General features: G+C 51.9%; 2 protein-coding genes across 2 annotated transcripts; both read left to right on the forward strand.

Moving 5' to 3' along the window:
* Nucleotides 1-1,766: 1,766 nt before the first annotated feature.
* On the forward strand, nt 1,767-9,248 carry Cdc34 (cell division cycle 34, ubiqiutin conjugating enzyme). Its single transcript, XM_055607843.1, has 5 exons — nt 1,767-2,052; nt 4,784-4,870; nt 4,985-5,082; nt 5,212-5,346; nt 8,720-9,248. The coding sequence occupies exons 1-5, from the start codon at nt 1,876-1,878 to the stop codon at nt 8,928-8,930; spliced, it is 708 nt and encodes a 235-aa protein (XP_055463818.1). The 5' UTR covers nt 1,767-1,875; the 3' UTR covers nt 8,931-9,248.
* A 1,272-nt stretch (nt 9,249-10,520) lies between these two features.
* Nucleotides 10,521-14,789, forward strand: Gzmm (granzyme M). The gene is made up of 5 exons (XM_055607822.1): nt 10,521-10,575; nt 12,814-12,973; nt 13,635-13,773; nt 13,850-14,116; nt 14,520-14,789. The coding sequence occupies exons 1-5, from the start codon at nt 10,521-10,523 to the stop codon at nt 14,691-14,693; spliced, it is 795 nt and encodes a 264-aa protein (XP_055463797.1). The 3' UTR covers nt 14,694-14,789.
* Nucleotides 14,790-26,968: the final 12,179 nt, after the last annotated feature.

The raw sequence follows: 26,968 nt of genomic DNA on the forward strand, positions 1-26,968 counted from the left end.
AGGTCACATAGTCACAGTAGGAATTCCCCTTTCCGGCTATAAAAGGGACCTTCAACTCCTCTCAGGGTCACCACCATGTTGTGAAGGTGGTAGCCCCAGCATGCTGGATGTCTGAAGAATAAACGCCCTTTGTTGCTTGCATGCTACTTGAGTCTGGGGTCGTTCTTTCAGCGAATTCTGGACCCTAACAGGATCACGAACATCCATGTCCGAACGTGCCATGGTTAGGCGGCTCCAGTCCCAGATGCTCAGGATGCCTATAGCCTAGGTACAGGTTCATCTGGGAGTAAGGCCATGGATATCCTAATTGGAGGGAGGGGACCCCTGTCTGTACATCAGGGCTTCCCAGGTGTAGGCTGTGGGAGTGGTAATCCCAGGCACAGTTAGAGGGAAACCTGGGCTATCTTCTGTGTTCTGACAGGTAGGTGACACCGTAAGGTGGACAGTCTGACTTGGACTAGAGAAAGAGAACACTGGAAACCCTCGAAAAAGGAGTATGAACAGAAAGCCTTCTAGCCCAAGGCTCCAAAGAGCTGCTAGGGGAGGGCAGCCAAGACACACGAAGAGGCTCTTCCCCGGTCACATCAACCAGCCGAACCTTTGACACAGTTTCCCTGTGCCCAAACAGGTCTATTCCCAGCCAGGACAGGATGTTGGAGCACCTGTCATAGGGAGCTGCCCTTTCTCAGCCCGATGTTCATGCAGCTGTAGCTCTCCAGAACACCCACAGTCAGGGTCAGTCACCAGCACAGCCTAGGGCCAGAACCACCCACCCTTAGAGGTCACAGGTACACCACAAACACTTCCTGCAAGGCTTGACTATGCTGCCACCCCCAATACTCATAAACAAATGTCCAGGTAAGGAGTGTGGGTGTCTGCGCCAGACAACCTCCGGGACTTTGCACATCTGCTCCCGCTCCTGTAACCTCCCAGGATGCATCTCCACTACTTTTTCTGGTCTATTTAAGCAGGACTAGGGTGTGGTTTAAAGGTCAGCCTAACATGAGGGTCCTCCCAGGGCAGGGGTTCAGACTCCACCTCCTGGAAGCCAGGTCTGCGGACCCCAAGTCGTCGATTCTGTCAGCCCTCCTTCTACTTGAGCCCTTAGAAACCAAAAGGTGACATCCACAGCTTCACGATGTTCGAGGGAGGATCCTGCTCCGCCTCCGGTCAAGCCACGCCCATCTCCCCACCCACAATCACGCCCCCTGGACGTCACAAAAAAAGGCCCCCAAAGCAGCAGCTGCCGGTCCGCCACCCGCAGCCCTGCCCTGCCCGCCACCCCGCACACAGGCATCTGCGGAGCTCTTCGGGCCGGAGGCGACGGCGGCCTCCGGGGCTTCGGAAACGCAAGGCGCCTGCGCGGCAGGGCGGGGGAAGACGACTACACTTCCCGGCGTGCCCCGCGGGCGGGCGCGCAGACACATTCCGGACCCGGTGGAGGCGTCGCACAGGCGCATTCTAGACCCGGCAGTGGCTCGCAGGCGCATTTCCGGCCCGGCGGCAGCGGCACGCAGGCGCATAAGAGGCCCGGGTGTGGCACGCAGGCGCATTCGGGGTCCAAAGGAGACACGCAGGCGCATTCGGGGCCCGGAGCCGGTGCGCAGGCGCATTCGAGGCCCGGCGGCTGCGGCGCGCAGGCGCATTTGGCGTGGGCCGGGTCGGGCTGAAGCGAGCGCCGGGCGGGCAGCGGCGTCAGAGCGAGTGGAGCCTTCGGGGTCTTCGGGTGGCGGCGGCGGCGGCGCAGAGGAGGAAGGCGGCGGCTCTCCCCCTGCCGGCGCGCGACCCGGTCCGTCCCGCGAACTCGCGCCGGTCCTGCGGCCCGGCCCGGCCCCGGCCCCGGCCCCGGGCCCCTCCGCCGCCGCCGCCACCGCCATGGCCCGGCCGCTGGTGCCCAGCTCGCAGAAGGCGCTGCTGCTGGAGCTGAAGGGGCTGCAGGAGGAGCCGGTGGAGGGCTTCCGGGTAACGCTGGTGGACGAGGGCGACCTGTACAACTGGGAGGTGGCCATCTTCGGGCCCCCCAACACCTACTACGAGGGCGGCTACTTCAAGGTGAGCCAGGCCTCAGTTTCCCCTTTGTGCCTGTCCCTTCCCGAGCTTGGCTCCGGCTCTGCGTGCAGAACGGCCCCTCCCTGTTTTGTTGTCCAGGTGCTGACCTCACCCCGGGGATTGGTCTCTCTCTACTGTCCTCCAACAGGCCACAGAGGACCAGGGACAGCTAATGACTGGCATATTTCCAGGCATTCTCTACCACAAGACCCAGGGGCCTCTAGATGGCTGCTGGCCATCGTGTTTCCAGGCAGCATGTACCTGGGGAAGGCTCTCTCCAGGTTGTCCCCACCCCTTCCAGCATGCTTCTGGTGAAGGGTCTCCCCAGGGACAGCTGTTGGCCTTTTTGTTCCCAGGCTGTTCCCACACATGCAAGACCCAGAAGCCTCCGGAGCCCCCTGCTGGCAAGCATGTTCCTAGGCTGTTCCCCCACCCCACCAGCATATCCCTGGGAAAGGTCTCCTTGGGTACACAGAGGACCACTATGTACTCCTCTATGGCAGCTGCTGGCTGGCGTCCCCAGGCTCTCCCCCACCCTGGGACACAGAAACAGGCCAGCTGCTGGCAGGTCAGTCCCCAGGGAAGGGACATGCAGCCTGGACAGCCACCTGCTCTAGTTCCAGCAGAGGCCCTGACAGGGCCTTGGCAGCCGTGCCTGCTTGGACAACGGCCACCTTTAGCCCTAGCCAGGCTTTATGTAATGCATTCCAAGGGGGCGGTGGGGGCAGGAGCCCAGCTTTCCACTCTTATTCTCAGAGCCACACCCTAAGTTCTTGCCAAGGGCCCTAGACCCCGAAGCTCTGTTTTCCCCCTGCCCCCCAGCAGCCTTTCTCAGGTTCCACTGACCAGGTGGCTTCTTGGGGCCTGTTTTTCCCTTCTAGGCAATGTTATCTGCCCTCTGGTGGCTTAAGGCTTAAGGTTCAATGCACCAGAGATCTTCATGGTTGGGTGCAAGGGGCCCTGGGTAGTCCCTACACTGTGTATGTGTGGCCAAGTACAGGTACCCACAGTAGCACAGTTTGATCATGCTGGCTGCTGTGGACTAGAACTCCTAGCAGAGTCAGAGTCTCATGTTAGGACCAAGAGGAACAAGATGAGGACCAGGTGGGTGCAGTTTCCAGCCCAGGTGTAGGGCCATAGCTGTTTGTCCATGGCAGATGTTTATCCTGTGTCCTCATTTGTGGCTGATGTCCTCACCCTTCCTGCTCACGGACTAGGAGAGCAGCAAGTCTCCCCAGTCAGGGTAATTATAGAGTTAACTTCCTGGTACAGCGTATGTGGATACCCTTGCCTTCTACCTTGGAACCTGGTCTGAACTTAGAAACCTTCAGGATGTCCAGATGCTATTAGCACCTTGTTTTCTGTGTCTGCTGGGGGGAGGGGAGAGCCACCAGGAGGACGAGAATTCTGTTCAGAGGATGGACATCCGAGCTGCTCGCCACCTGTGAAGGGCTGTGGGCAGAGCCTCCAAGCTCACATTCTAGAGACAGCTTGGGAGGAGGCCCTGTGAGATGTCAGTCTGCCAGCGTGGGAGCCTCCTGTATGGCGTGGGTGGCTAAGACATAGACCCTGTAAGAAGAGAGCTATGAAGAGCTTCCTCTGGACAACCCAGCCTGTCCAGGAAGGTGGGGGTGCCTTTCCTGTTACTGAACTTCAGTTTGCTCATTCCTAAAAAGCTCTTGAGCCACAGAAGTGTGGGGTCTTGTTCCAGCAATGCTACTTTTTTCTCTGCTGTTCTGAAGAGTTGGAAATCCACGCTAGGTTTGTGTATGTCAAGTGGAAAGGAACTGGGCAGGTCATCTAGCTTGAATTCCTATCTGGCGCTGAGGCCACAGGCTCGTTCCCCTAAGTGTTCTCTATAGTGCCAGTTTTGGAATTTTGGTTTCTTTTAAAAATACAGTAATATTTTTGAGACCATATTTTCATCACAGATGTGGGGATATGAGGCTGCTTCGCAGCAGCCAACTATGATTTGCCTCATGCTCTAGCATAGGTGTGGTTTTACATGCTGCAAATAGTTTCAGCAATTGTGGGAATTGCGGGAACTTTTCAGGGGCTATATAAATACTAGGGCTCCGATAGGCAAGGCTGGTGGTTGTTAATCATTCCAGGGGTTTGGCTTTAGTTAGTAGTTATGCTCAAAGAAGAAACAAGAAGAAAGAAATTAGGCTCAGGGATCTCTTTTCCCCTCTAATTATGTTTCTCTCCTATCTGATGATAAAGGTGAAACCAGGGGGATAAAGGGTGGGAAAAAGGAGAACCCACAAAGTAGTAAAAGTCAAGCTACAGCTCTCCTTGCCTAGGGGACGTTCTAGAAGCTGCCCTTGGGGAACCCTAAGACTAAGGAAAACCTCAGGCCTTCTTCTACCTGTCCAAAGTCTGGGGGTCAGCGGGCAGGGTGAGTGTCAGTCAGAAGCAGCTGCAGTGGCCAGGCAGGTGGCTCCAGCTTGTCTCTGATGGCTGCCCTTGGCCTGTGCCACTGAGCCTAGGTAGTGTTGGTGGGAGTTCAGAATGAGCAAGTCTCCCTGAGGGCAGGAAACCTGCTGACTCATCCCCCTGGCTAGGTGACATACCAGGTGACACTGTCACTCTAACCTGGAGGCTGTGTCGCAGAGTGCTGCCTGAACTTGCACAGACTGGGGTTGGTGTCAGTCCCTGAACAGCCCAGAGCCAGGCCCTAACTCCAGTGCTCAGGAGGCTGCCATTGAGCCACCCTACTTTCTGCCGTCTGTAGGCTCGCCTCAAGTTCCCCATCGACTACCCGTATTCCCCACCAGCCTTCCGGTTCCTCACCAAGATGTGGCACCCAAACATCTATGAGGTAAGTCACTGTTGACACTACAGACACTTGCCTCGGGCACATCCCACCAAATGCACACCCCATGTCTCCCTTGCACACGCCCCATGCCTCATCTAATTTTGGTCACTCTTGCAGACAGGGGACGTGTGCATCTCCATCCTCCATCCCCCAGTTGACGACCCACAGAGTGGGGAGCTGCCCTCAGAGCGGTGGAACCCCACACAGAATGTCAGGTGAGAGCTGCACATGTCTTCACACCATGGGCTTCCTGAGACCCTGTACCCTGAGGTCCCTCCTTCCCTGCTCCAGTCTGGGGACCCTGGGGTCTGTGAGGAGCTGAGCTTGCGCCCACGGCTCCACAGGACCATCCTCCTGAGTGTGATCTCCCTGCTGAATGAGCCCAACACCTTCTCGCCTGCCAACGTGGACGCCTCGGTGATGTACAGAAAGTGGAAGGAGAGCAAGGGGAAGGACCGCGAGTACACGGACATCATCCGGTGAGCACTGCTGGCAGCCTGGGTGGTGCCGCTGCGCCTCTGTAATAGATGCTGTTTGTTGTAAGACTGAGCTGTGCACAGAGCACACGCTAACCCACTCCTGAGCCAGCTCTTTCTGTCTCTGTGACATAGTTGTTTCTCGGGTGGGAAGTTGTGTGTTTCCATTCTTGCATCCCTAGCTAGATGTGGGGGCTGTGTGCCCCCCGGAGCACCGAGCTCACCATCCAGAATGGCCAAGATCCAGGTGTGTCTTGTCACTCTGCATATCTTCATGAGTGACTGGGGCGTGCAAGGCCACATCCTCACTGTCTGCCTAAACATTGCTTACATTTGTGATTCTGAAATTTACATTCTTTTTGAAAGGCGGTAGGTCGCTGAGCCCATTGTGAGCCCATCCTCAGGAGCCTGGGAGTATCGCCCACAGGTGCTCTGACAAGGACCCAGGCTGTGGCCTGTTCCCCTCCTGTCGCCACCTGTGAGTGGCTCTGTCCACATCCATCATCACTTTGCAGCAGGAGCGCCTGGCTTGTTCTGGGCTCGGGTGGTCTCCCCTATACCCCTAATGGTGGGTATGCAATTGCACTTTCGAGATTCTAGGCAAGTGTCACGCCCTGCTTCTACCCAGCCATGCTGGGTGTCCACACCAGTACCCACATACCCAGTGCCTGTCCATTACTTCTGTGTTTTCTGAGATAGGCTTTCCTATAACCCCTCCTGATGTCAGGGTGACAGTACACACTACCTCGTTTTAAGATGTCATCTATTTTCTGTGCGAGTGCTCTATCTGCATGTACACCTGCACGCCAGAAGAGGGCATCAGACCCCAGTATAGATGGTTGTGAGTCACCATGTGGTTGCTGGGAATTGAGTTTAGGACCTCTGGAAGAGCAGCCAGTGTGCTTATGTGCTAAGCCATCTCTCCAGCCCTATGCGCTACCTCTTAACCTAATAACACCTCACAGCTAGCTATCCCCTGCCTCAGCAGTGACCCAGGACAGGCGCTTTGTCCACACAGTGACCCAGACACAAGGGCCTGTAATGTCCCCACACTGACAGCAGCCCAGGCCCATCAACAGGCATGCTGAGCAAGCCAAGCTTGTCAGCCAGTTGCCTGGAGTCAGACACAGGGTGAGCACTGGCCCAGCAGGAGCCATGTGGCCTTGTCCCACAGTAGGCAGGCCTGACTTCTCAGAATTGACATGGTCTGCAACTTAGTGGTCAGTGCTGGGCCAGCACATGCAAGATCCTGGGGTTTATCTCTGGCCTCAGAACAAGGTAGAGGTAGCCGCCAGGGTCCTCATGGAGGTGTTAGTTGTGAGCTATTTAGGAAGGTCTGAGCGCTGCGCTATGGAGGTGTCACCTCCTGGCCTGGATGTCTCCGCAACCCTTTCCCCTTTGTTCTCCGTTCAGGCAAGCCCACAGTTCACCACCCTCACGCCCTTCCCCAGCTGGGAAGAAGGCTGACTGTCCTGTGGGATTTGTTTTATTTATTTGTTTGTTTGTTTTAAGATGAAGTCTCACTAGCCCTGGCTATCCTGGAACCAACTATGTAGACCAAGCTGACTTCAAACTTAGAATTATGCCTTTGAGTGCTAGGATTAAAGGTATGGGCCACCACTCCCAACTTAGTTATGGCCTACTTTTGCTGACTAATGTAGTGACATTAAGAATTCTGGAATTTTGGTTTCTTTTAAAAAAACACACACACACATTTTAATCTAGGTGTGGGGATGTGGGGCTGCTTTAGAGTGTTCACAGAAACTGACCATAATTTGCCCCATGCTCTAGCAGAAGCATGGTTTTTCAGCTGCAGATAATTTCTGCAATTTTGTGACATTTAGAATTCCAGGAACTTTTCAGAGGATATTTAAATGCTAGAGCCTCAATAGGTGGGTTTGTTTAGGGAGGTTAGTTGCGGTTAGTAGCTGAAGTCAAAGAAGAAACAAAAGGAAAGAAATTAGATTGAGGATTTTCCTAATTCTCTCTCCCCTCTATCTTTGTTTCTCTCCTATCTAGTGTTAGGGGGTAAAACTGGGGTGGGGTAGAGTGTGGAAAGGGGGTGAGAAGATGAACCCACAAAGTAGCAAAGACTAGCTACAGGCTGTTTTGTGATGTCATTTGTAAGTAAACAAATTGAGATTGCCATGGGTACACTCAGCCCTTTTCCACTGCCCACTTCCTGTCAACCTGAGAGGTGATATCTAGTGTTTTGGCTGTAATGGTGTCTGATGGGCTACAGTGGACCCTGCCCAGTACGGGCCACCATTGGGTGCAGGTGCCAGCAGGGACTCTGGCTCTGGCCCCATCATTGCTGGTCTTCAGCCTCCTGGTAGCCTTTAGCCCAGTTCTCCTGGCTGCTTCCTTGAGTCTCTGTCCCAGAGCAGGAGCCCTGGGCTATTTTTATCATTCTCGCTCCAGGAGCCAATTGCTATGACCATGAGGCCTATACTGCTCCTGGAACTCAACCTGAGAGCCAGTGTCTAACCATGTCCATCTCAGGCCACAAGGACGGGACAGCTGGGAGCCTGTGGGAAGGGCCTTGAGATGGGTCTAGGCTATCATGTGTTGCTGTCACAGGTGCCCCTCAAACATCGTCCTGTACCCCGTTCTCTATGGGAAGCTAAGGCCAGTGTCTGCTCTACTCTGCTCTCCCTTTAGGACCTACACTCTGAAGCTCTTTCCCAGGCCTCATTTCTTTAGTTAATTGCTACCCCCTGTGCAGGGAAGCTTTTGCTGTGTGTTGTTTCACCTGTGTCCATGGGACTTCGCCTGTGGCCTCTGAGGCCTGGAACCTCAGTTCCTCCAGGACTGCCCTTTGACAGAATGCCTTGTTCAGCTCAAGCTGCGCTTTGGGAGAGTGGGGTGGGTGGGTGGGTGCACCCACAGAGAAGCCAGGGGACAAAATCTGGTGTCCTTCACTGTCACTCTGCACAAGGCCTCTCACTGACCTGGAACTAGGCTAGTGGCCAGCAAGCCCCAGGTCCTGTGCAGCCCTCACAGCACTCATAGGCCTGATGCTGCCATGCCCAGGTATTTCTGTGGGTGCTGGAACTGGACTGAGGTCCCTGTGCTTGCTTATACAACAAGAACCTGTACTGTGTCGTCTCCAGCCCTGTTTGTCATTTTAACACAGCTCCATTATAGCCCAGGCTAGCCTGAGACTCAGCCTGAGATCCTGCCTCAGCCTCGAAGTGCTGGACAACAGCCATTTGTCCCACACCTGGCTGTGGTCACCTTTCTGCCTGGGAGCTAATCACTAAGCCACTCCTTGTCTTCTGTCCCCTTCCTCCTACCTGCTCCTTGCCCTCCACTCATTGTCTTCCTTTGGAATCCCACTGCCTGGGCTGTAGCCTCACCTGTCCTGTCTCCCCAGGAAGCAGGTCCTGGGGACCAAGGTGGACGCAGAGCGCGATGGCGTGAAGGTGCCCACCACGCTGGCCGAGTACTGCGTGAAGACCAAGGCGCCGGCGCCCGACGAGGGCTCAGACCTCTTCTACGATGACTACTATGAGGACGGCGAAGTGGAGGAGGCCGACAGCTGCTTTGGGGACGAAGAGGACGATTCTGGCACCGAGGAGTCCTGACCACATCCCCGAAATAAACTTACAAATTTTACCTCAGCGGGACCCGTGTGGGCCTCAGGCGACAGACTACCTCACCGAGGTTCCATGACCCTTAGGTCCTCTTACCCTGTGTTCCCCATGGGTTTTCCTCGGCTTTAGAGAAGAGCCGTGGCGCCGGGCAGACACCCCACTCAGCTCACAGATGGTGACAAGCCTGGAAGGCTGGGGACCACCTGGTGGGGAGCCAGAGACTCCATCCCAGCCCGAGCAGGGCCAGCCCCAGTCACCTCCTCTCTGCTTTGGTATGTGTGAAATCCAAATAAAATGGCTTTCTGAGAAGCTGGGAGAAGCAGCCAGGACGCCAGTGGAACTGGCCACTGACGACCACCTGGGTAGCCCGGCCAGGGCATGGGATGGGCAGAAAGATAGTGATAGCAGTCTGTTCATTGGCACTCAGTGTTCTACAGGGTGCCCGGGCCCAGAAGCAACTTGCCACTGCAGATCCTGTCAGCCTGCATCTGGCACTGTGGCTGCACCCACATCTACCTCAAGCCTTCGGTCGGGCTGGGCCTGGGTCCTGAGACATGCAGAGACCTGTAACCAGCAGTCCCTGTGTTTGGGCTGCTTCCTCAGCCCAGGAAACTCCAATGCTTGCCTGAGAAGTCCCTGTGGCCAGGGACTGAGGTACAGCCTAGTGACTGCCCAACAGGGAGGGCCAGGGTGCCCACAGTGACCCAGTGCTGATGTACCAGACCTGTTGTGCCCACACTTCCATGCAAAGGATGGAACCCAGAGCTTCAAACCACCAGTGGCTTATGGCTATCCTGTAAAGAAGGTGCCACTTCCCCAGGAGTGGGTCTCTATGTCCAGAGTTCCGGTTTCCAGAACAAAGGCCATTCTCTACTGAGCAGCACTTAACGAGAACCCTGCCAGTCATAGCATGTTACAGAAGTGGTTGGAAGGAGGCTGGGGGTCGGGCCCCGGCTAAGAGACTACTGCCCAGCCATTGCAGTAAGCCTTGCCAGAGTCTTACTAGTTAAGAGAGTAAGGAAGTGGGGTGTGGTGACAGCACTCTGATCTTGGTGAGCTCAAGGCCAGCCTGGCTGGCCTACAAAGTACATTCCAGAATAGTCAGCTACAAAGTGAGACCCTGTGTCTAAAAACAAATAAAAAAAAGGCACCAGGAGTTGAGGCCATCCTGTGCTCCATACAATTTAAAGCTGATTATATAGAGCTCAGTGGGTAAAGGCCACCAAGCCTGAGGACAAGAGTTCCAGTCCAGAACCCATATGGTTGAAGGAGATAACTGATGCCTGCAAGTTGTCCCCTGTGGGAGTTGGGGTGTCAGTTGAGCCAGACCAGAGGTCTGCCCCAGCCCCCAAAACACCAGAAAAGTGAGCACTGGGGATCCAGTTCATCACATGGCTCTAGGCACCATCCCCAGAAACGGTAACTTTGACGTCAGAGATGCTTTCTAAAACCACCAAGAGCAGAGTGTGAAGGAGGAGGGGTTGACACTTGTGCAAGGTGGGTGGGGCTCGAAAAGCCTGTCCCCATAGGAAGAGAAAGTGAGGACCCCCTTCCCCTGGGGGCCACAAGTCTTTCACCAAGATGGAGGTCTACCAGTTCCTGCTGTTCTTGCTGGCCTTGGAGAAACTATGGGCAGGTGAGCATGAAAGAGCCTGATCTTTCAGGGGTCTGTGGATTGAAGAGGGTTTATGTACAGGGAAATTAGACAATTCAGATCTCTGAGGAATGGCATCTACAAAAAGAGTACACCCTGAGTGAAACTAAATGCTGAAAGCCGTGCTTCGTGGCATACACCTGTAATCCCAGCACTGGAGGATCAGGGATTCAAAGCCTTCCTCTGCCCCACAATGAGTTTGAGGCCAGCTGGGCCACATGAGACCCTGCTTTGGAAAGAAAAAAGTTGTGGCCCAACATGGTGGCACATGCCTTTACTCCCCACACTCAAAGACAGGTAGGTCACTTGTAAATTCCAGATTGGACTAGGCTACTTGGTGAGATCTTGCCAAAAGTGGAGCAAAATGGCCATGTACCTTTAATCCCAGCACTCGGGAGGCTCCGTGAGTCAACACAAGCCTAGTCTATATAGTGGGTTGCAGAACAGCCAGAACTGTGGGGGCTGTGGGAGACACTAGGGAGGGGAACACAGGATCCTGGGGGCTCCTGAAGACTAGCAGAATCAGTGAGCTCCAGGATCAGTGAGAGACCTTGTTTCAGTTAAGGTACAGGATGATGACCAGATTTGGTCTCTGACCTCCATCTATTCATACATGTGTATGCATGTACACAGAGGCAAACACAAATTTCTTTTTGAGCCAAGGTCTCATTGTCACAGTCCTGGCTGACTGGAACTATCTGCTTGCCCCTGCCTCCTGAGTGCTGGGACTAGAAGGATGCAACACCCCTCCCAATTGTTGATGCCTATATTTCCTTGGAACCTTCTAGAACTTTCTCCAAGGAACAAGAGAGGAAGTTGGCTTTGCAAGCATAACGACTTTTTTAAGTCATGGACCTTCCACAGGTCTCAGCCAGCACTATAATTTTTGTACTGAGCGCTGGTGGAGACCTTGGCACAGTGTAGCCAAGGCTGATGTCATACTCCTAGCAATTGTGTTTCAACCTCTCAAGTCCTGCCTCCATAACAGGATTTTAAAGTAAGGAGAGGGCCTGGGCCTGCACCTCAGCAAGCTTTTGCCTAATGTGAGGAAGATCCTGGGTTCCACCAGGCACGCTGGCACGTACCTGTCTGCAAACAAGGATCCTCACTACAGGCCAACCTGTAGGAGATAATGTCTCAAAATAAAGGGTTTGGGGGTTTTTTTTGTTGTTTGTTTTAAAGTGGGGAAGGAAAGAATGCACACATGGGTGGGAGACTACCTTGGGTGGTGAAAAGCCACTCAGTTGTGGGTGTGTGAACTGGCCCCACAAAGCTGCAGAGGTGAGACTTCACAGAGAAACTTTGGTTTCTCCTTAGACTTGTTTTGGGTTTCTTTTTCCTCCCAGCGCTCAAGCCTGGGGCCTGCAAACCAGGCTGGCATCGAAACTCAGAGATCCACCTGTCCCTGCTGAGCTCCAGGATTAAACGTGTTACATTACCACTACCCAGCTTGTTTCAAATTTTTAATCCTGATTCTCCTTCTACCTCCCTAGGGCAGGGATGACAAGTGTACACCAGTAGATCTGGATTCGGGGGGCGGGGGGGGACTGGAACCCAGGGCTCTGTATGTGATAGGCGAGCATTCTAAGCACTGAGCCCAGCCTGGTGGTCTTTATCAACCCTTCAAGAGAAATAATTCACACAGTGTACAGTTCACTGAGATTCAGAAGCCACACAACTCACCCCCATGCCCTAGCACCCACAAATCCACTTCCTGCCATGGAGTTTCACACTGTGACTTTTTGTGACTGATTCGCCCCTGAGCATTGTGTCCTCAAGAGGCCCTGCTATTGTCATGGCAAGTGTCAGAACCCCACTTCTGTGTGTGTCTGGGTAATATTGCAGTGTGTGGCAGAGCATGAGTCAATTTCTCACACACACTTGCCCTCCCTGTGACTACTAGGGAAAGGCATGTATGTGGGTTTGTGGAAGGGTGAGTGAAATGTCCGAGGAAGCCAGTAGAGGACATCAGGTCCCCTTGAGCTAGAGTCCTAGGCAGCTGCGAGCTGCCTGGAGTAGATGGTAGGAATTAAACTTGGGTCCTCTGCAAGAGCAGCCCATTCTCTTACCCTCTGAGCTGTCTCTCCAGTCCCTCATTCACATGTTAAGCCTCTGGCAGCTCAATAGTGTCTGAGCAGCAGGACCTAGCGGGGTTGAGCTCAGGCTCAGTGGAGGGGTGTGGCAGCACCCAAAACCGGCCCTCCCTTCCTCCCTTCTCAGCAGGTGACACGTTTGAGACCCAAATCATTGGGGGTCGAGAGGCAGTCCCGCACTCCCGACCATACATGGCCTCTCTCCAGAAAGCCAAGTCCCATGTGTGCGGGGGAGTCCTTGTGCATTCCAAGTGGGTGTTGACGGCTGCCCACTGCCTGTCTGAGCCGTGAGTACCCCACTGCATTCCCCACTGTGGCTTGAGACACTGAGGGACTCAGGCCAACCCTCTCCAGGCTGTGGATTCAGGTTTAGTGAGTCACATGGTACAGGAAAGAATGGCTCCTTCCAACCCCTCCTGTGACACCCAGCAATCTGTGAATGCCAGCCTGCCAGTAAGACAGAACTGCCAACAAGAAGCCACTAAAGAGATCCATCCTGTAGGGATGTCTTTAATGGCAGAGTCTCTGCTTCATTCTGGGTCTCATCCTCAACACTAAGAAAAAATCCTGAGACCTGAGAAAAGGAAGCAGTCCCTGAGTGTGATGGCATGTGCCTTTAATCCCAGCCCTCAAGGACATGGAGGCAGGTGGGTAGCTACCTGACCCGTTCTCACGCGGCTGCAAGTGCAACGCAGGAGGCCTGTGGAAAGGGTTATTCCTCTGTAATTTGGTGAATGCAGGAAGTCGACACCGACAAATCACAGAAGAGAGGCTGCAGTTGGGGGAGGGGCGTATTGAGAGTATTCAAGAATCCTCCAATCTGGCGCTGGGCTGAAGTCAGAGGAGGACTGAGGATATGGTAGATTATCTGCCAGGAGTGGGGCTGGGGAGGCTGCTGTGTGGGAAAGGCTGTGGGCGGCTGTGGGCGAGCAGGGTTCTGCGTTGCAGGGTAAGGCAGCTGAAGCTGGTACTCGGCCTGCACCGCCTCTACGACCCCCAAGATCCTGGCCTCACCTTCCACATCAGGGAAGCCATTAAGCACCCTGCCTACAACCTCAATTATGAAAACGACCTGGCGCTGCTTAAGGTGCGGGGCAGAGAGACTGAGGGCCAGCCACAGCCTGGTTTCCCTCAGCCACTCACTGGCCCTCCTGTCCCCACAGCTCGACGGGCGGGTGCAGCCCAGCAGAAATGTCCGACCATTGGCTCTACCCAGAAAGCCCCGAGCCAAGCCTGCTGAAGGGGCTCGGTGCAGCATTGCTGGCTGGGGCATTACCCACCAGAGTGGGCACCTGGCCAGGGTCCTGCAGGAGTTGGATCTGCGTGTGCTGGACACCCGCATGTGTAACAACAGCCGCTTCTGGAATGGCAGTCTCGTGGCCAACATGCTGTGTTTGAAGGCTGGGTCCAAGAGCCAGGGCCCCTGCAAGGTGAAAGGGGTGGCCTGGAGGCCTGGTCTGGGCAGCAGCCCAAGCTGGCCTCTGACACCCATTCTCTGGGGAGTAGAAGGAGGGTGGGACCAACATTCACCTCTTTCTCAGATGCAGAAATCACGGCCCTGGGAGAATAAAAACACTGTCTAGGTCAGAAGTCAGGAAGCCAGAGAGTTGTGGTTTGAACTCCAACACCACAGACTAGTCATCTGGGCCCAGAGCAAAGGCCCTGGGGTAGAAAGGACAGGAAAAGGAAGAGACAGGAAGGCAAGGGTGCACATGGGCTTGTAAGGGGCCCCAGTGCCTCCCAAACCCCCACTTTCCCCCCTCCCTCCCAGCCCTCACCCCCAACCCCTACCTGCAGGCACAAGGGCTGACCTGTGTGTCTCACCTCTGACAGGGTGACTCTGGAGGGCCCCTGGTGTGTGGCAAAGGTCAGGTGGCTGGGATCCTGTCTTTCAGCTCCAGAAACTGCACGGACATCTTCAAGCCTCCTGTGGCTACTGCTGTGGCCCCCTACAGCTCCTGGATCAGGAAGATCATCCATCGCTGGCAACCTCAGCCTCTGGCCTAATGCCCTAGCTGACCAGGACATATTTACTGGCTGGGCAGGGAAGGGACTGGGTGTGCCTCTGAAAACCAATAAATCCTGATATGTCTGTGGAACCTACCCCTGTCTGCCTCTGGCCTCTGCAAGCCTCTGCTTCCCCTATAGGGTGAGTCTTCTGAACGGCTGTCAAGAAAGTGCTGGGACCTAGGGTAGGCAGGGAGGTGAAATTGGCCTGCTGGAAGCCAAGGACGAGCAACGGTACCAGTGTACCAGTGTGGCCAGCAGAGGGCAGCAGCTGTCCTCTGTGGCCCTCTCACATGCGGTGAAGAGTGGGAGGCTCCACACAGAACACCCTCAACTTCCATTTTACAGACACCTCAACAGGAGCAGCTGAAGTGTCATGCCAGTGGGTGTCAACACTTGCAGCAACAGTTCCAGAACATTCCATCATTGTGCTTCCACCTCGTCCCCACGAGAGGTCACTCCATCCCTTCCCTAGTCGCCACAAACCTTGCCTGTGTGGATTCTTCTAGGTATTTTCTGTCATGTAGTCCCACACCGCGTGGCCTTTGTGTCCAGGTCTATACTGAGCACGGTGTCCTCAAGGCCCCATCCTACTGTGGCAGAGGATGTAAGACCCTCCCTCCTCTGACTCTGCTTTTCTTGGGCTCCAAATTAAACCAGCAGAACACGGATCAGCAGGAGAGAAACCCTCACAGTGCTATAGAGGTTAGCACCAAGGGTGACTGGAAAACATGGCCCTCAGCCCTCGCCTGTCATCTCTGCAGTTGGGAGGCTGAGAAAGGAGGGTTGCCTCCATTTCAAAGTCCCCCTGAGGGGCTGGAGACATGGCTTAGGGGTTCAGAGCACTATCTGTTCTTCCAGAGAACCCAGCTTCAATTCCTAGTACCCACAGGGCAGTTCACAACTGTCAATAATTCCAGTTCTAGGTAATCCAGTATCCTCACAGAGAATGCACATTAAAAAAATGAATAAATAGATAAATAAATAAATAAATAAATAAATAAATAAGCCAGGCGTAATGGCGCACACCTTTAGTCCTAGCACTTGGGAGCAGAGGCGGGCAGAACTCTGTGAGTTCGAGGCCAGCCTGGTCTACAAAAAGAATTCCAGGGCAAGCAGGACTATGCAGAGAGACCCCGTCTCTAAAAAGCAAAACAAAAACAAAAACCAAAGTCAACCTGAGCTTCATGACACCCTGTCTCAAGGTAGAAGAGTCCATCTCCACAGCCTCTCCCAGAATATTCTTTCATTCCCCTTGAGATAGAGTCCCATGTAACCCAGGCTGGCCTTAAACTCCCTAGGCCTAATGTAGCTGAGGATAACCCTAAAATCTTGGTCTGCCTGCTTCCACCTTTTAGATGCCAGGGTGCCAGGCATGTGCTGCATGCCCTCTTGAACCTAGCTCAAGGGGAGCATGCTCCACTGAGCAACTCCCCTCTTTTCTTTCACAAAAACAGCCCTTTCAAGAACAGGAAGTCTGTGAAAGGCCAGCCAGAAGTCAGCGGGTGGAATTACAGCAATGAAGCTTAAATGCCTCTGCTGACTTGTTTTCCACCCTGCACTTTGTCCCAGAATTCTAGGTTTGCTCCCTGCCATGCCCCAGGGAGGACCCTCCTCACCTGGCTCCTGGACTCTGGGTGGCCCTGGCTCGGGAAAATAGGTTTCAAAGGTATCATCGGATTAACTAGGTTTTATAGACATAGAAGGGCCTGGAAGAAACAAATCTGGGCGTGGTGGGTACACCTGGGATCCCGGGCCTCAGAAAGCTGAGGTGGGCAGGGCAAGAATTCCAAGCCAGCCTGGACTACAGAGCTTTAACAAAGAGGGGGAGGGCGTGGGAGCTGGATAGACAGACACCAGCTGCTCTCGAAAAAGACATGGGTTTGATTCCCACAGAGCAGCTCAGACCACCTGTGACTTAGGTTCAAGGGAATCCGATACCTTCTTTTAGCCTCTGAAGCACCTCCCCCCCATAAAAAATGAATCTTAAAAGATGGGGGAGGTGGAGGCCGGAGGCTCAGAAGTTCAAGGTCATCCTCTGCTACTTAAGGACCTGAGGCCAGCCTGCGCTACAGGAGACCAGCATCCGGCCTCCACTCCCCCAGTGACAAGACAGGCCACATGTTCCTGCGCTATGGAAGGCCATGCTAGGCCAGCACGCCTAAATTAAGTCCTAGCCCTGTCTTTCTCTTCTTTTTTATTTTTCTTTTTATTTATTTGTTTGTTTTGATTTTTTTTTTTTTTTTTTTTTTTGAGACAGGGACTCTATCTGACTGTTCTGTAACCCCCCTATGAAGACCAGGCTGCCCTCACACTCAGAGGAATTCTCCTGCCTCTGCCTCCCCAGTGCTGGGACTAAAGGCATGCACCACCCCACCCCACTCTTTCATTTTTGAGATGAAGTCTCCCTCTAGTTCAGGCTGGCCTTGAAAACTTTTGGTAATCTTGTGCCTTCACCTTCAAAGTGCAGGGAATCACATCTCCAATGTAATTTCTCTACACCCCTTAGAGCACCCAAATGACACGGAGGCCTATTGCATTTATTTATTTTTTTTAAGATTTTTTTTATTTATTGTTTAGACAGTATTCTGCCTGAATGTATACCTACATGCCAAGAGAGAGCACCAGGTATCACTAGATGGTTAAGGGCCACCATGCAATTGCTGGGAATTGAACTCAGGACCTTTGGAAGAACAGCCAGTGCTCTTAACCTCTGAGCCACCTCTCCAGCCCCCCTATTGTGTTTATTAATAAGCTTGAAAGCACTAAGCTTGGCAGATCCCTTTAAAGGAGCCCTGGTTGCTAGTCAACTGGCCCTTTAAGAGTTCTTAGCCAATTAGAACCAATTGACCCTATGACCTTCAGAATAAGCTATAGAAAAGCCAGCAGAGGCAGAAAGAGGGGGGAGTGATAGAGAGAGCGAGTGAGCCTTGAATCTAATTTCTTTCCCAACTGTTCCTCCCAGTTTCCAGCTCAGCCCCTTCAAAAGTTTCTCCTAACTGTTCCTCCCCCAGTTCCCCGACAGTGTGCGTACACAGTCCTTTCCGCTGGTTTTCCACACTAGCAGCTCCAAGCTGCAACAACTGTTCTAGCCTTTGTGCTCAGCGGAGCTCTTCCCAGCTCGAATGTCTAACAGAATCTTCTGCGTCCCCTGCCTTCTCCTCCCGCTCTGCTGTCTCAGAGCTGTATGCAGTTCTTACAATATTATTAGATTTTCTCCAACCTCTTAATAATGAGCCATAAGTCTGGCTCACCTCCCCTTCCATGGACATCTGTGCCCCACCTACCTCCGGCCCTTCAAGCACAGTCCTGAAAACTTGAGGTGGTGTGTGCAGGTTAACCTAACAGAAGTTGTTTTGTGTTGTTTTGTTTTTGTTTGGTTTCCAACACAGGGTTTCTCTGTGTAGCCCTGGCTGTCCTGGGCTACAGATGGAGTGATTTGTAGACCAAGCTGGCTTCGAATTCACAGAGAGCCACCTGCCTCTGCCTCTTGAGTGCTGGGATTAAAGGCCTGTGCCATGATGTTCAGCTTGTTTTTTTTGAGACAGGGTCTCTTACTGGGACCTAGGAGTCATTGAATTAGCTAGCCTGGCTGTCCAGCGATTCCAGGGCCCTCCCACCTCTCCCTTCCAGCCCTGGAATTACAAACCCTTGACAAACCCCAGGCTTTTTCTGCAGAATGGAACTCAGATCTTTCTGCTGTGCAACGGGCACTGAGCTGATTCAGCTCATTTCATGCTTCTTCCAGTTATCATCCTTGAGGCTGATCAGGGAGGTGGTGGCACACTCCTTAACCCCAGCACTTGTAAAGCAGAGGTAGGAAGATCTCTGAGTTCGAGGCCAGCCTGGTCTACACAGCAAGTTCCAGGACAGCCAGGGCTACATGGAGAAACCCTGTTTCAAAAAGAACTCCGAAACAAACAAACAAACAAACGAATAAATAAATAAATGAGTTCTTGAGGTTTACCTATCTAAATCCAGCTTTGGTATTCACTGGGGAAACTGAGTCAGTACATTGAGCGGGCAGCTGGCTGGTCACCCAGCAGACCTTTTCTGAGGGTAATTTTTCAGGCTGGAACTGATAATTAGTGACTGTGGCTTCTACTGATAGTGGTAAACTGAGGGAGCAGGATTAGATTGCTGGTGGCGGCCAGTGCTGGCAGCTTCCTGGTGGAGGGTACACCTATCATGGTGAGCAAGGACCAGGGCTCTTAGCTCTAGTGGGGGCTTTCCACTGGTAGTGGCAAAGCATCTTAAAAAAAAAAAAAAAAAGACAGAAAGGAGAAAAAAGACCACGCACACACGCACACACGCACACTCAAGCACACTCACACACACACTCACACACACACTCACACACATGCACACAGGCATACATACACACTTACACACCCGGCAGATGGAACAAACTCAGAAGATTGAATTCCACTCCACCTAACATACATACAATATCAACATCTCGGTGAGTGGAACAAACTCTGAAGAGCGAATTCCAAGCCACACTTTTACTCTTTTCCCACAGCTTGAATATCCCAGCAAGATCTTTCAAGCAGTTAAAAAAATACAAAAATCGTAGTGTGCCTACATTCTATTTTCCTTTACATAAACGATTACACTGAATATACATAAGAAAAACATGTTCCCCAATACCCTCAATGTAAACAAATGTTTACATATTATGTGTGAAAAACAAATATGAAAAACAAGTTATTTGCAAGAGCCCATATACATTTGTAACTAAGGAGCTTGTTCACACATTAAGAGAGTGAACAAGCAAGGTAACTTCTCACCCAGCTTCTCTTTCCTGCAGGCTGCAGTTTGTGGGAGCAAAGAAAGAATCTATTTTTTAAAATTCTTTTTCTTTCTAAAGATTTATTTATTTATCATTTATACAGTATTCTGCCTGCACATATGCTTGCAGGCAAGAAGAGGGCACCAGATTTCACTATAGATGGCTGTGAGCCACCATGTGGTTCCTGGGAATTGAACTCAGGACTCTGGAAGAGTAGCCAGTGCTCTTAACCTCTGAGCCTTCTCTCCAGAACATTGTATACATAATAAATAAATAAATAAATCTTTTTAAAAATCAGCCATCTCTACTTTAAATCTTTAAAGGTGGGCGTCTACTAATTTTTTAAATAAGATATATTTATTTATTAATGTATGAGTGTTCTATCTGCATGTGTGCCTGCACGCCAAAAGAGGGCATCAGATTCCAGTATAGATGGTTGTGAGCCACCATGTGGCTGCTGGAAATTGAACTCAGGACCTCTGGAGGAGCAGACAGTGTTCTTATCCGCTGAGTCACCTCTCCAGCCCTGCATCTGCTCATTAATAACTTTTGTTAAGTCATATCAGGAAGCTGAGGGCAGAAACAAGTATAAGGAAATTGACTGTGGTCTCTGTCACCGGCCACCTTCCAAGTGTCACATCAGCCAGTGCCATTCTGGCTATTGTCTTTGCTTGCCAACCTTAAAAGTCCTTGGCTTTACTATTTTTGTTTTGTTTTCAGATTGTATTTTTTTTTAATTCTTTATTAATTACACTTTATTCACTTTGTATCCCCCCTGTGGTTCCCTCCTTCCTCCATTCCCATTGTGTGTGTGTGTGTGTGTGTGTGTGTGTGTGTGTGTGTGTGAGTTTTCACACAAGTCATATACTCTGAGGCGCGTGGTGACCAACACACAGAGGCATGCTCCGTGACAGCATGAAGTCTTTAGGGCGTGTGTTCCTCTGGGTTCTGCCCCTCTAGGACGTCCATCCTGTGTCTGCTAACCTGTAGGCCGCGTTCCATGAGTTCTAGAGCTGTTTTGCTGTTCCTCCTTCATGGCTCCTGACATACACCCATAAACCCTCAAATACTCAGCCATAGCCCCTTCCCAGACAGAGGTGCAGTGGCCTCTGTTTCTGATCGTCCATCCCTCTGACAAGATTGGTAAAGCCTCCAGTAAAGAAGGAAGTGGCCAGCCGGGCCTCAGCCACTGGCCTGAATACTCATGGCCGGCTGGACTTCCTCTCGGCTCTCAATCCCCAGCAGGGTTCTGGGGTGGCTCCAGACTGGACCCAGATCAAAGGGGCCAGGCCTGTGTGGCAGGCAAGATGTTTACTGCTGCTGTCCAAGGCTTCTCAGTGGTTCCTTCCCTCTAGAACCAGTCCCACCCAACCCCATGTAGAGTAGGAGGCCAGAGGCTTACCAAGAGTCGGGAGCCAGACAGGAACCACCTCTGTAGACAGGAAGGAATAGAGAGCCTGGAGTACCTGGCCCACTTGGCAATGGAGAACCCATGTGAGTTTTCTCTCCTTCCTCTCTCTCTCTCTCTCTCTCTCTCTCTCTCTCTCTCTCGTTGTCCAGTCTGCCCTAGAGCTTGCAGTGATCCTCCTGCTTTAGCTTCTGGAGTTCCAGGATGACAGACATGTACCAGCACGCCTTTTTTCCCCCCCAGGACAGCGCTGTGCTGAACACCAGACAGCTCTTCTTCAGCTGATCCCTACCTACCACAGAATGGGAACACCAGGCTCAGCCCCTGAGGCAGCTGGGGCCGGGGCCTGGGAGGTAGGACAGGGAATATCACACAGTGAGGAGCCAAGTAGACTACCACCCCACAGCTAGTGGTGTCCTGGAGCCACAGGCAATGAGGAGGGAGCACAGGACACAGGAGGCCCTCAGAATTCAGAGCTCATGAGCAGTCGGCATGATGCACATGACTGCTGTGTTGGCTACTTTTCTATCACTGCAATAAAACACCAGGACCAAAGCAACTCATGGAAAAAGATACAGTTTATTTGGGCTTACAGTTCCTAAGAGTTAGAATCCATCATGGTGGGACAGGAGGGCAAGCATGGCGGGGCAGCTGAGAGCTCACCGACTGAGCTACAAGCACAAAGCAGAGTGGACTGAAATCGGGGGAGACTTTTGATCTCCACACCCACCCACAGTGACATACTTCCACCAGCAAGGTTGCACCTCCTAAAGCTTTCCAAGCCAGGCCATCAACCGAGGACCAAGTTCAAATGTCTGAGAACGTGGGGGACATCTCATTCAAATCACCACCTCATCCCTGCATTTGAGAAGATGACACAGGACGATCCTGAGGGGTTTGTAGTTTGTTTATTTGTTTTGTTTTTCGAGACAGGGTTTCCCTGTGTAACCGTGGCTGTCCTAGACTCACTTTGTGGACCAGGCTGGCCTCGAACTCACATCTATCTGCCTGCCTCTGCCTCCTGAGAGGTGGGATCAAAGGCGTGCGCCACCACTCCCTGCTCAGATCCTGAGCTTTAGGCTGGCATGAAAACCGCGAGAGACTCTGAGCCAAAAGGAAAAGAAAAGAAGAAAGGCCTAGAGAAGTGGCTCAGTGGCTAAGAGCACTTGCTTTCACACAGGACCCAGGTTCCATTTTCAGCACAAGGTGACTCACAGCCCTCCATAACTCCAGTTCTAGGGATCCAGTGCCCCCTTCTGACCTCCCTGGGAACCCACATGAGGCACACACACATACATGAAGGCAAACACATATAGACATAAAATTAAGTAAAACTTGTTTATATACAAATGCACAGTAATAAGAAGAATTCTTTGTAAAGGGCTAGAGAGATGGCTCAGCAGTTAAGAGCACTGTCTGCTCTTCCAGAGGTCCTGAGTTCAGTTCCCAGCAACCACATGGTGACTCACAACCATCCATACTGGGATGTGATGCCCTCTTCTGGCATACAGGTCTACATGCAGATAGAGCACTCACACAGAAATTCATATTTTTTTTTTTTTAAGAATTAAAGTAAAAACACAAAAACAGAAAACAGAAAGTTAAAAAATATAAAGCTGGGCGGTGGTGGAGCACGCCTTTAGTCCCAGCACTCAGGAGGCAGAGGCAGGTGGATTTCTGTGAATTTGAGGCCAGCTTGGTCTATAGACTGAGTTTCAGGACAGCAAAGGCTACGCAGATAAACCCTGTCTGGAAAATACATACATACAAACAGAAAAATAAAGCAGCCAAACAACCTGCATACTTTACACCTATATCTCCGTGGAGTGAGGGGAAAGCAGGTGGGGGCTGGGAGAGCCAGGGAGCTGCCGCCACACCCAGAACACACACAGGTGGCCAGCCTTCCTAGGGCTGGGCTGCCCTGGCGCCTGGCGTGTCTTCTGTGGGCTACTGCTTCCTATCTCAGAAGAGCCCGCACCAGGTGGGCCAGTCAAAGGCTCACACAAAGCTTCCGACAAAAAGACCTGGCTGGGCTCTCTCATCTGCAGCCAGAGTTCTGGTCCCTGAGCTACGCAGGTGGTGCCTGGGAGGGCCCTTCCTTCCTCTCCCAGAGTCAGGGACTCCCGCTCTCCAGGGCTTGAGGCCTGAGCACTTCAACCTCATCCCCTGCCGCTGCTTGGATTCTGCTGGGTGTCTTTTTGTCACTTAAGGAGACCTCATCAGGGCTGAGGGAATGAGTGTCCCAGGGGTGGGGTGGGTAGCGCACCTGCCTCAAATTCCCCAGTCTGGGGGCATGGCTCAGTGGCAGGGCTCCTGACTAGCATGTGAATCTCTGGATTTCATCTCCAGCACAGCACAAAAACAAAATTAAATTTAAAATCCTGAATTTTAGCGGGGAATGATGGTGTCAGTGTCAAGTGCCTTTGATCCCAGCACTAGGGAGGCAGAGGCAGGAGGATCTCTGTAAGTTCAGAACCAGGCTGGTCTACATAGAGTGAGTTTTGGGACAGCCAGGGACACACAGAGAAACCCCGTGTTAGAAAACAATAACAATAACAAAAATCCAAAAATCAAAGCAGCAACCACAAAAACGTCCTGAGCTTTAAATAGAGAGCAGAGGGATCTTAATATATGTATGTTGCAAACAGTGGGTGAAAAAGACCCTAAAAAACAAATCTAAATTTTAAAGTTATGACATTGAAATTTCATGGGTTGGTTTGTGCGTTTATTCTCTCCTTCCCTCCCCCCTTTTGTTTTTGTTACGGTTCAGGAATAGCCGCACACTGACCGTTCAGACACCAGGCTCAGATTGATGCAAGTTTGTTGAATACTGAAGAAAGACTGACCAGTCAGGGCCATGATCTGGGCTCAGGAGCCAGACTACGACACAGGTCTGTTTCCAAGGCAGGTTTTTTTTTTTTTTTTTTTTATACAAAACAAGGTAACAACCAGGTAACCAGGAATAGGAAGGCAGGAGGCAGCATTACATCATTTTGACTTGCTAAACTTGATCGATTTTGTTCCAAGTGTATTGTATTGTATCTGGGTAGTTAGACAAAGCACTTTAAGCTGATTGTCTGGGATTTAGGGTAGGGGAGCTCTTGGGGGCTTTCCAGCTTTCTGGGAGTAAGGAACGTAGCAGGATGTTGTGGTCTTAACTCCAACAGAACACACATTCAACTTTAACTCAAGCTGACTATGCATTTATCATCTATTGTTGTATTCTAAGCAGCAAGTATTGAACTACTGAATTGTATCCTAGTCTCAGGCACGTAGGGCCTGAAAACTTGAACTTAAATTTCACCTTATGATCAAAATAAAGACTTGGAGGCAAAATGGCTTCTGATGTGCTAAAGACAATTGGTGTTAACAGAGGAGTACAGCTATGCTAAGAACTAAAGTAGAGCCAGGGCATGGTAACCTGTCCATGCCTGTAATCCTAGTACTCTGAGAGGCAGAGACAGGTGGATCTCTGAGTTTGAGCCTGGTAGACAAAGGGAGTCTAAGACAGTCAGGGCTACACAGAGAAATCCTGTCTCAAAAAAAAAAAAAAAAAAGAAAAAAAGAAAAAAAGAAAGGACTGGAGAGAAGGCTCAGTGGTTAAGAGCACTATATATATGCTCTTTCAAAGGACCTGGGTTCAATTCCCAGCACCCAAATGGCAGCTCACAACAGTCTGCAATGCTGATTCCAAGGGATCTTTTACACTAATCTTTACACTAATGCATATTTAAAAAAAAAAAAAAAAAAAGCTAGGCATGGTGGCACACACTCAGGGAGGTAGAAGCAGGCAGATCTCTGTGAGTTCGAGAACAGCCTGGTCTACAGAGCAAGTCCAGGACAGCCAAGGCTCCACAGAGAAACCCTGTTTTGAAAAACCAAAAAACAAACGAAAAAACCCGAAACTAAAGTAGGTCTCAACCGAGAGGCTATAGAATTTAAGGAGGTTACAACAGTTTTGTTTTTTGAAGCAGGGTTTCTTTGAGTAGCCCTGGCTGGCCTGGAACTCACATAGATCCGCCTGCCTCTGCCTCCTGAGCGCTGGGATTAAAGGCGCGCGCCACCACTGCCCAGCTAGTTCTTTTCTTGTTTAGTTTAATCTTACGTGCACGTCTATTTTGCCTGTATGATGCATGTTGGTGTACCACTTGCATGCCTGCTGTCTGAAGAGACCAGAGGCAGGCATCAGCTCCCCTGGAACTGGAGTTCCAGAAGGCTGTAGGCTGCCATGTGGGTGTTGGAGATAAAACCTGGGTCTTCTGGAAGAACAGTCAGTACTCTTAAACAGCTGAGCCATCTCTCCAGCCCCCTTTCCTTTTTTTTTTTTTTTTTTTTTGGTTTGTTTTTCGGTTTGGTTTGGTTTTGACAGGGGTCTCTTGTAGCCCAGAATAGCATCAAACTGACTTTTTGCCAAAGGACACTGAACTCCTAGTGCTCCGGCTTACACCAAGTGCTGGAATGACAGGCATGTACCACCATCCCGGGCTTTCCATGTTATCTGCTAATCCTGGCTGTTCCAGAAGCTAGTCGTGGGAGGTCAGGCGGCTAGGATGGAGTCAGGGGAAAGGACTTCAGAAAGCTGCAGGCCGTGTAGGGTCAGGGAAGACTCTAGAAAGCCAAGCCTGGGAGGGGGCTGGGCTTCCCGGCCAACCTGAAATTTCCCAGGGGGTGAGGAATTCCACTCAGCCCAGCCTTGTTTGTTTTGACCCTAAGGGCCCTTTGATGCCAGCTGGCAGCTCCCCTGCCTCGTCCTAGTTCTGCACGTAGCTTGGAAGGGCCTCTCCATAGATGCTTTGGGGATTCTGGGCAGTGTGAGGCCTCCGAGCCTCTGAGAGGCAGCTGCTGCTGGGTATGTGGGTCACCAGGCCCGGAGTGATTTACCACTGAGTCCTGGCCCCTCTGACACCAGGCTTTGTCCTGCTCCTGTACTCATCTGTCACCCCTGGCCACGGCTGGGGCCTGCCTGGACATTCCCAAGCCCCTGGTTTCCTGAACATCCCCTCAGTGGAGCTGCTGACTGACCCCTGAAGCTACTGCCAAACCCCTGCTTACTCCCTCCTCCCACTTTTGTTTGTTTATTGATTTGAGACAGGGTTTCTCTGTGTAGCCCTGGCTGTCCTGAATTCACTTTGTAGACCAGGCTGGTCTCGAACTCAAGAGATCCAATTGCCCCTGCCTTCGGAGTGCTGGGATTAAAGGCGAGCGTCACAATCAAGGGCAGTACATGCCTTTAATCCCAGCACAGGAGCCAGAGGCAGGTGGCTCTCTGTGAGTATCAGGCTAGCCTCATCTACCTAGTAAACTCCAGGCCAGCCAAGGCTCCACAGTGAAAACCTTTCTCAAACAAACAAAACCCCCAAATTGTGACAAAATGTCCACGACAAAAAATAAGTTAAACAAAAAAGGCAAAAATAAAATTTAAAACAGTAACAAATAAAAACAAGCTTCTGCTGGAGAGATGGTTCTTAGAATAATTGCTGCTTTTCCAGAGGACCACAGTTCAGACTCCAGCACCCACATCAGGTCCACAACACCAACTCCAGGGGATCAGGGGCCCTCTCTGGTCTCTGTGGTACCTGCATTCATATGTTACACACACACATAAATAAATTAACAAGTAAATACGTAGTTTTGTTTGCTTTTGTTTTTTGAGACAGGGTTTCTCTGTGTAGCCCTGGCTGTCCTGGACTCACTTTGTTGGATTCACGGAGATCCGCCTGCCTCTGCCTCCCAAGTGCTGGGATCAAAGATGTGCGCCACCAAACTGGCTCAGATGGAGTTTCAAGACAGCCAGGGCTACACAGAGAAACTCTGTCTCAAAAACAAAACAAAAAAGAGAAAACTTGGCTCCACAAGGGCGGTCCACCATCCACGGTTCACCCCCTCGTGGGCGTGGCCCGTACGGTCACGTGCCAGTGCTTCCCAGCCACCGGTTCTGCTTCTTCAGTGCGCGCGCAGGAGCGGCTGATGCTGGGTACGTGCCTGCTCGCTGTGCGCCCGCCGCCCCGCCCCGCGACGCCGCGCGCGTGCGTGCGTCCTTGCGTGCATGCGTGCGTGAGCGCGCGCCCCGCCCTC

Source organism: Psammomys obesus, unplaced genomic scaffold (assembly GCF_907164565.1).
Source record: "Psammomys obesus unplaced genomic scaffold, mPsaObe1.curated_primary_1811, whole genome shotgun sequence".
NCBI lineage: Eukaryota > Metazoa > Chordata > Mammalia > Rodentia > Muridae > Psammomys > Psammomys obesus.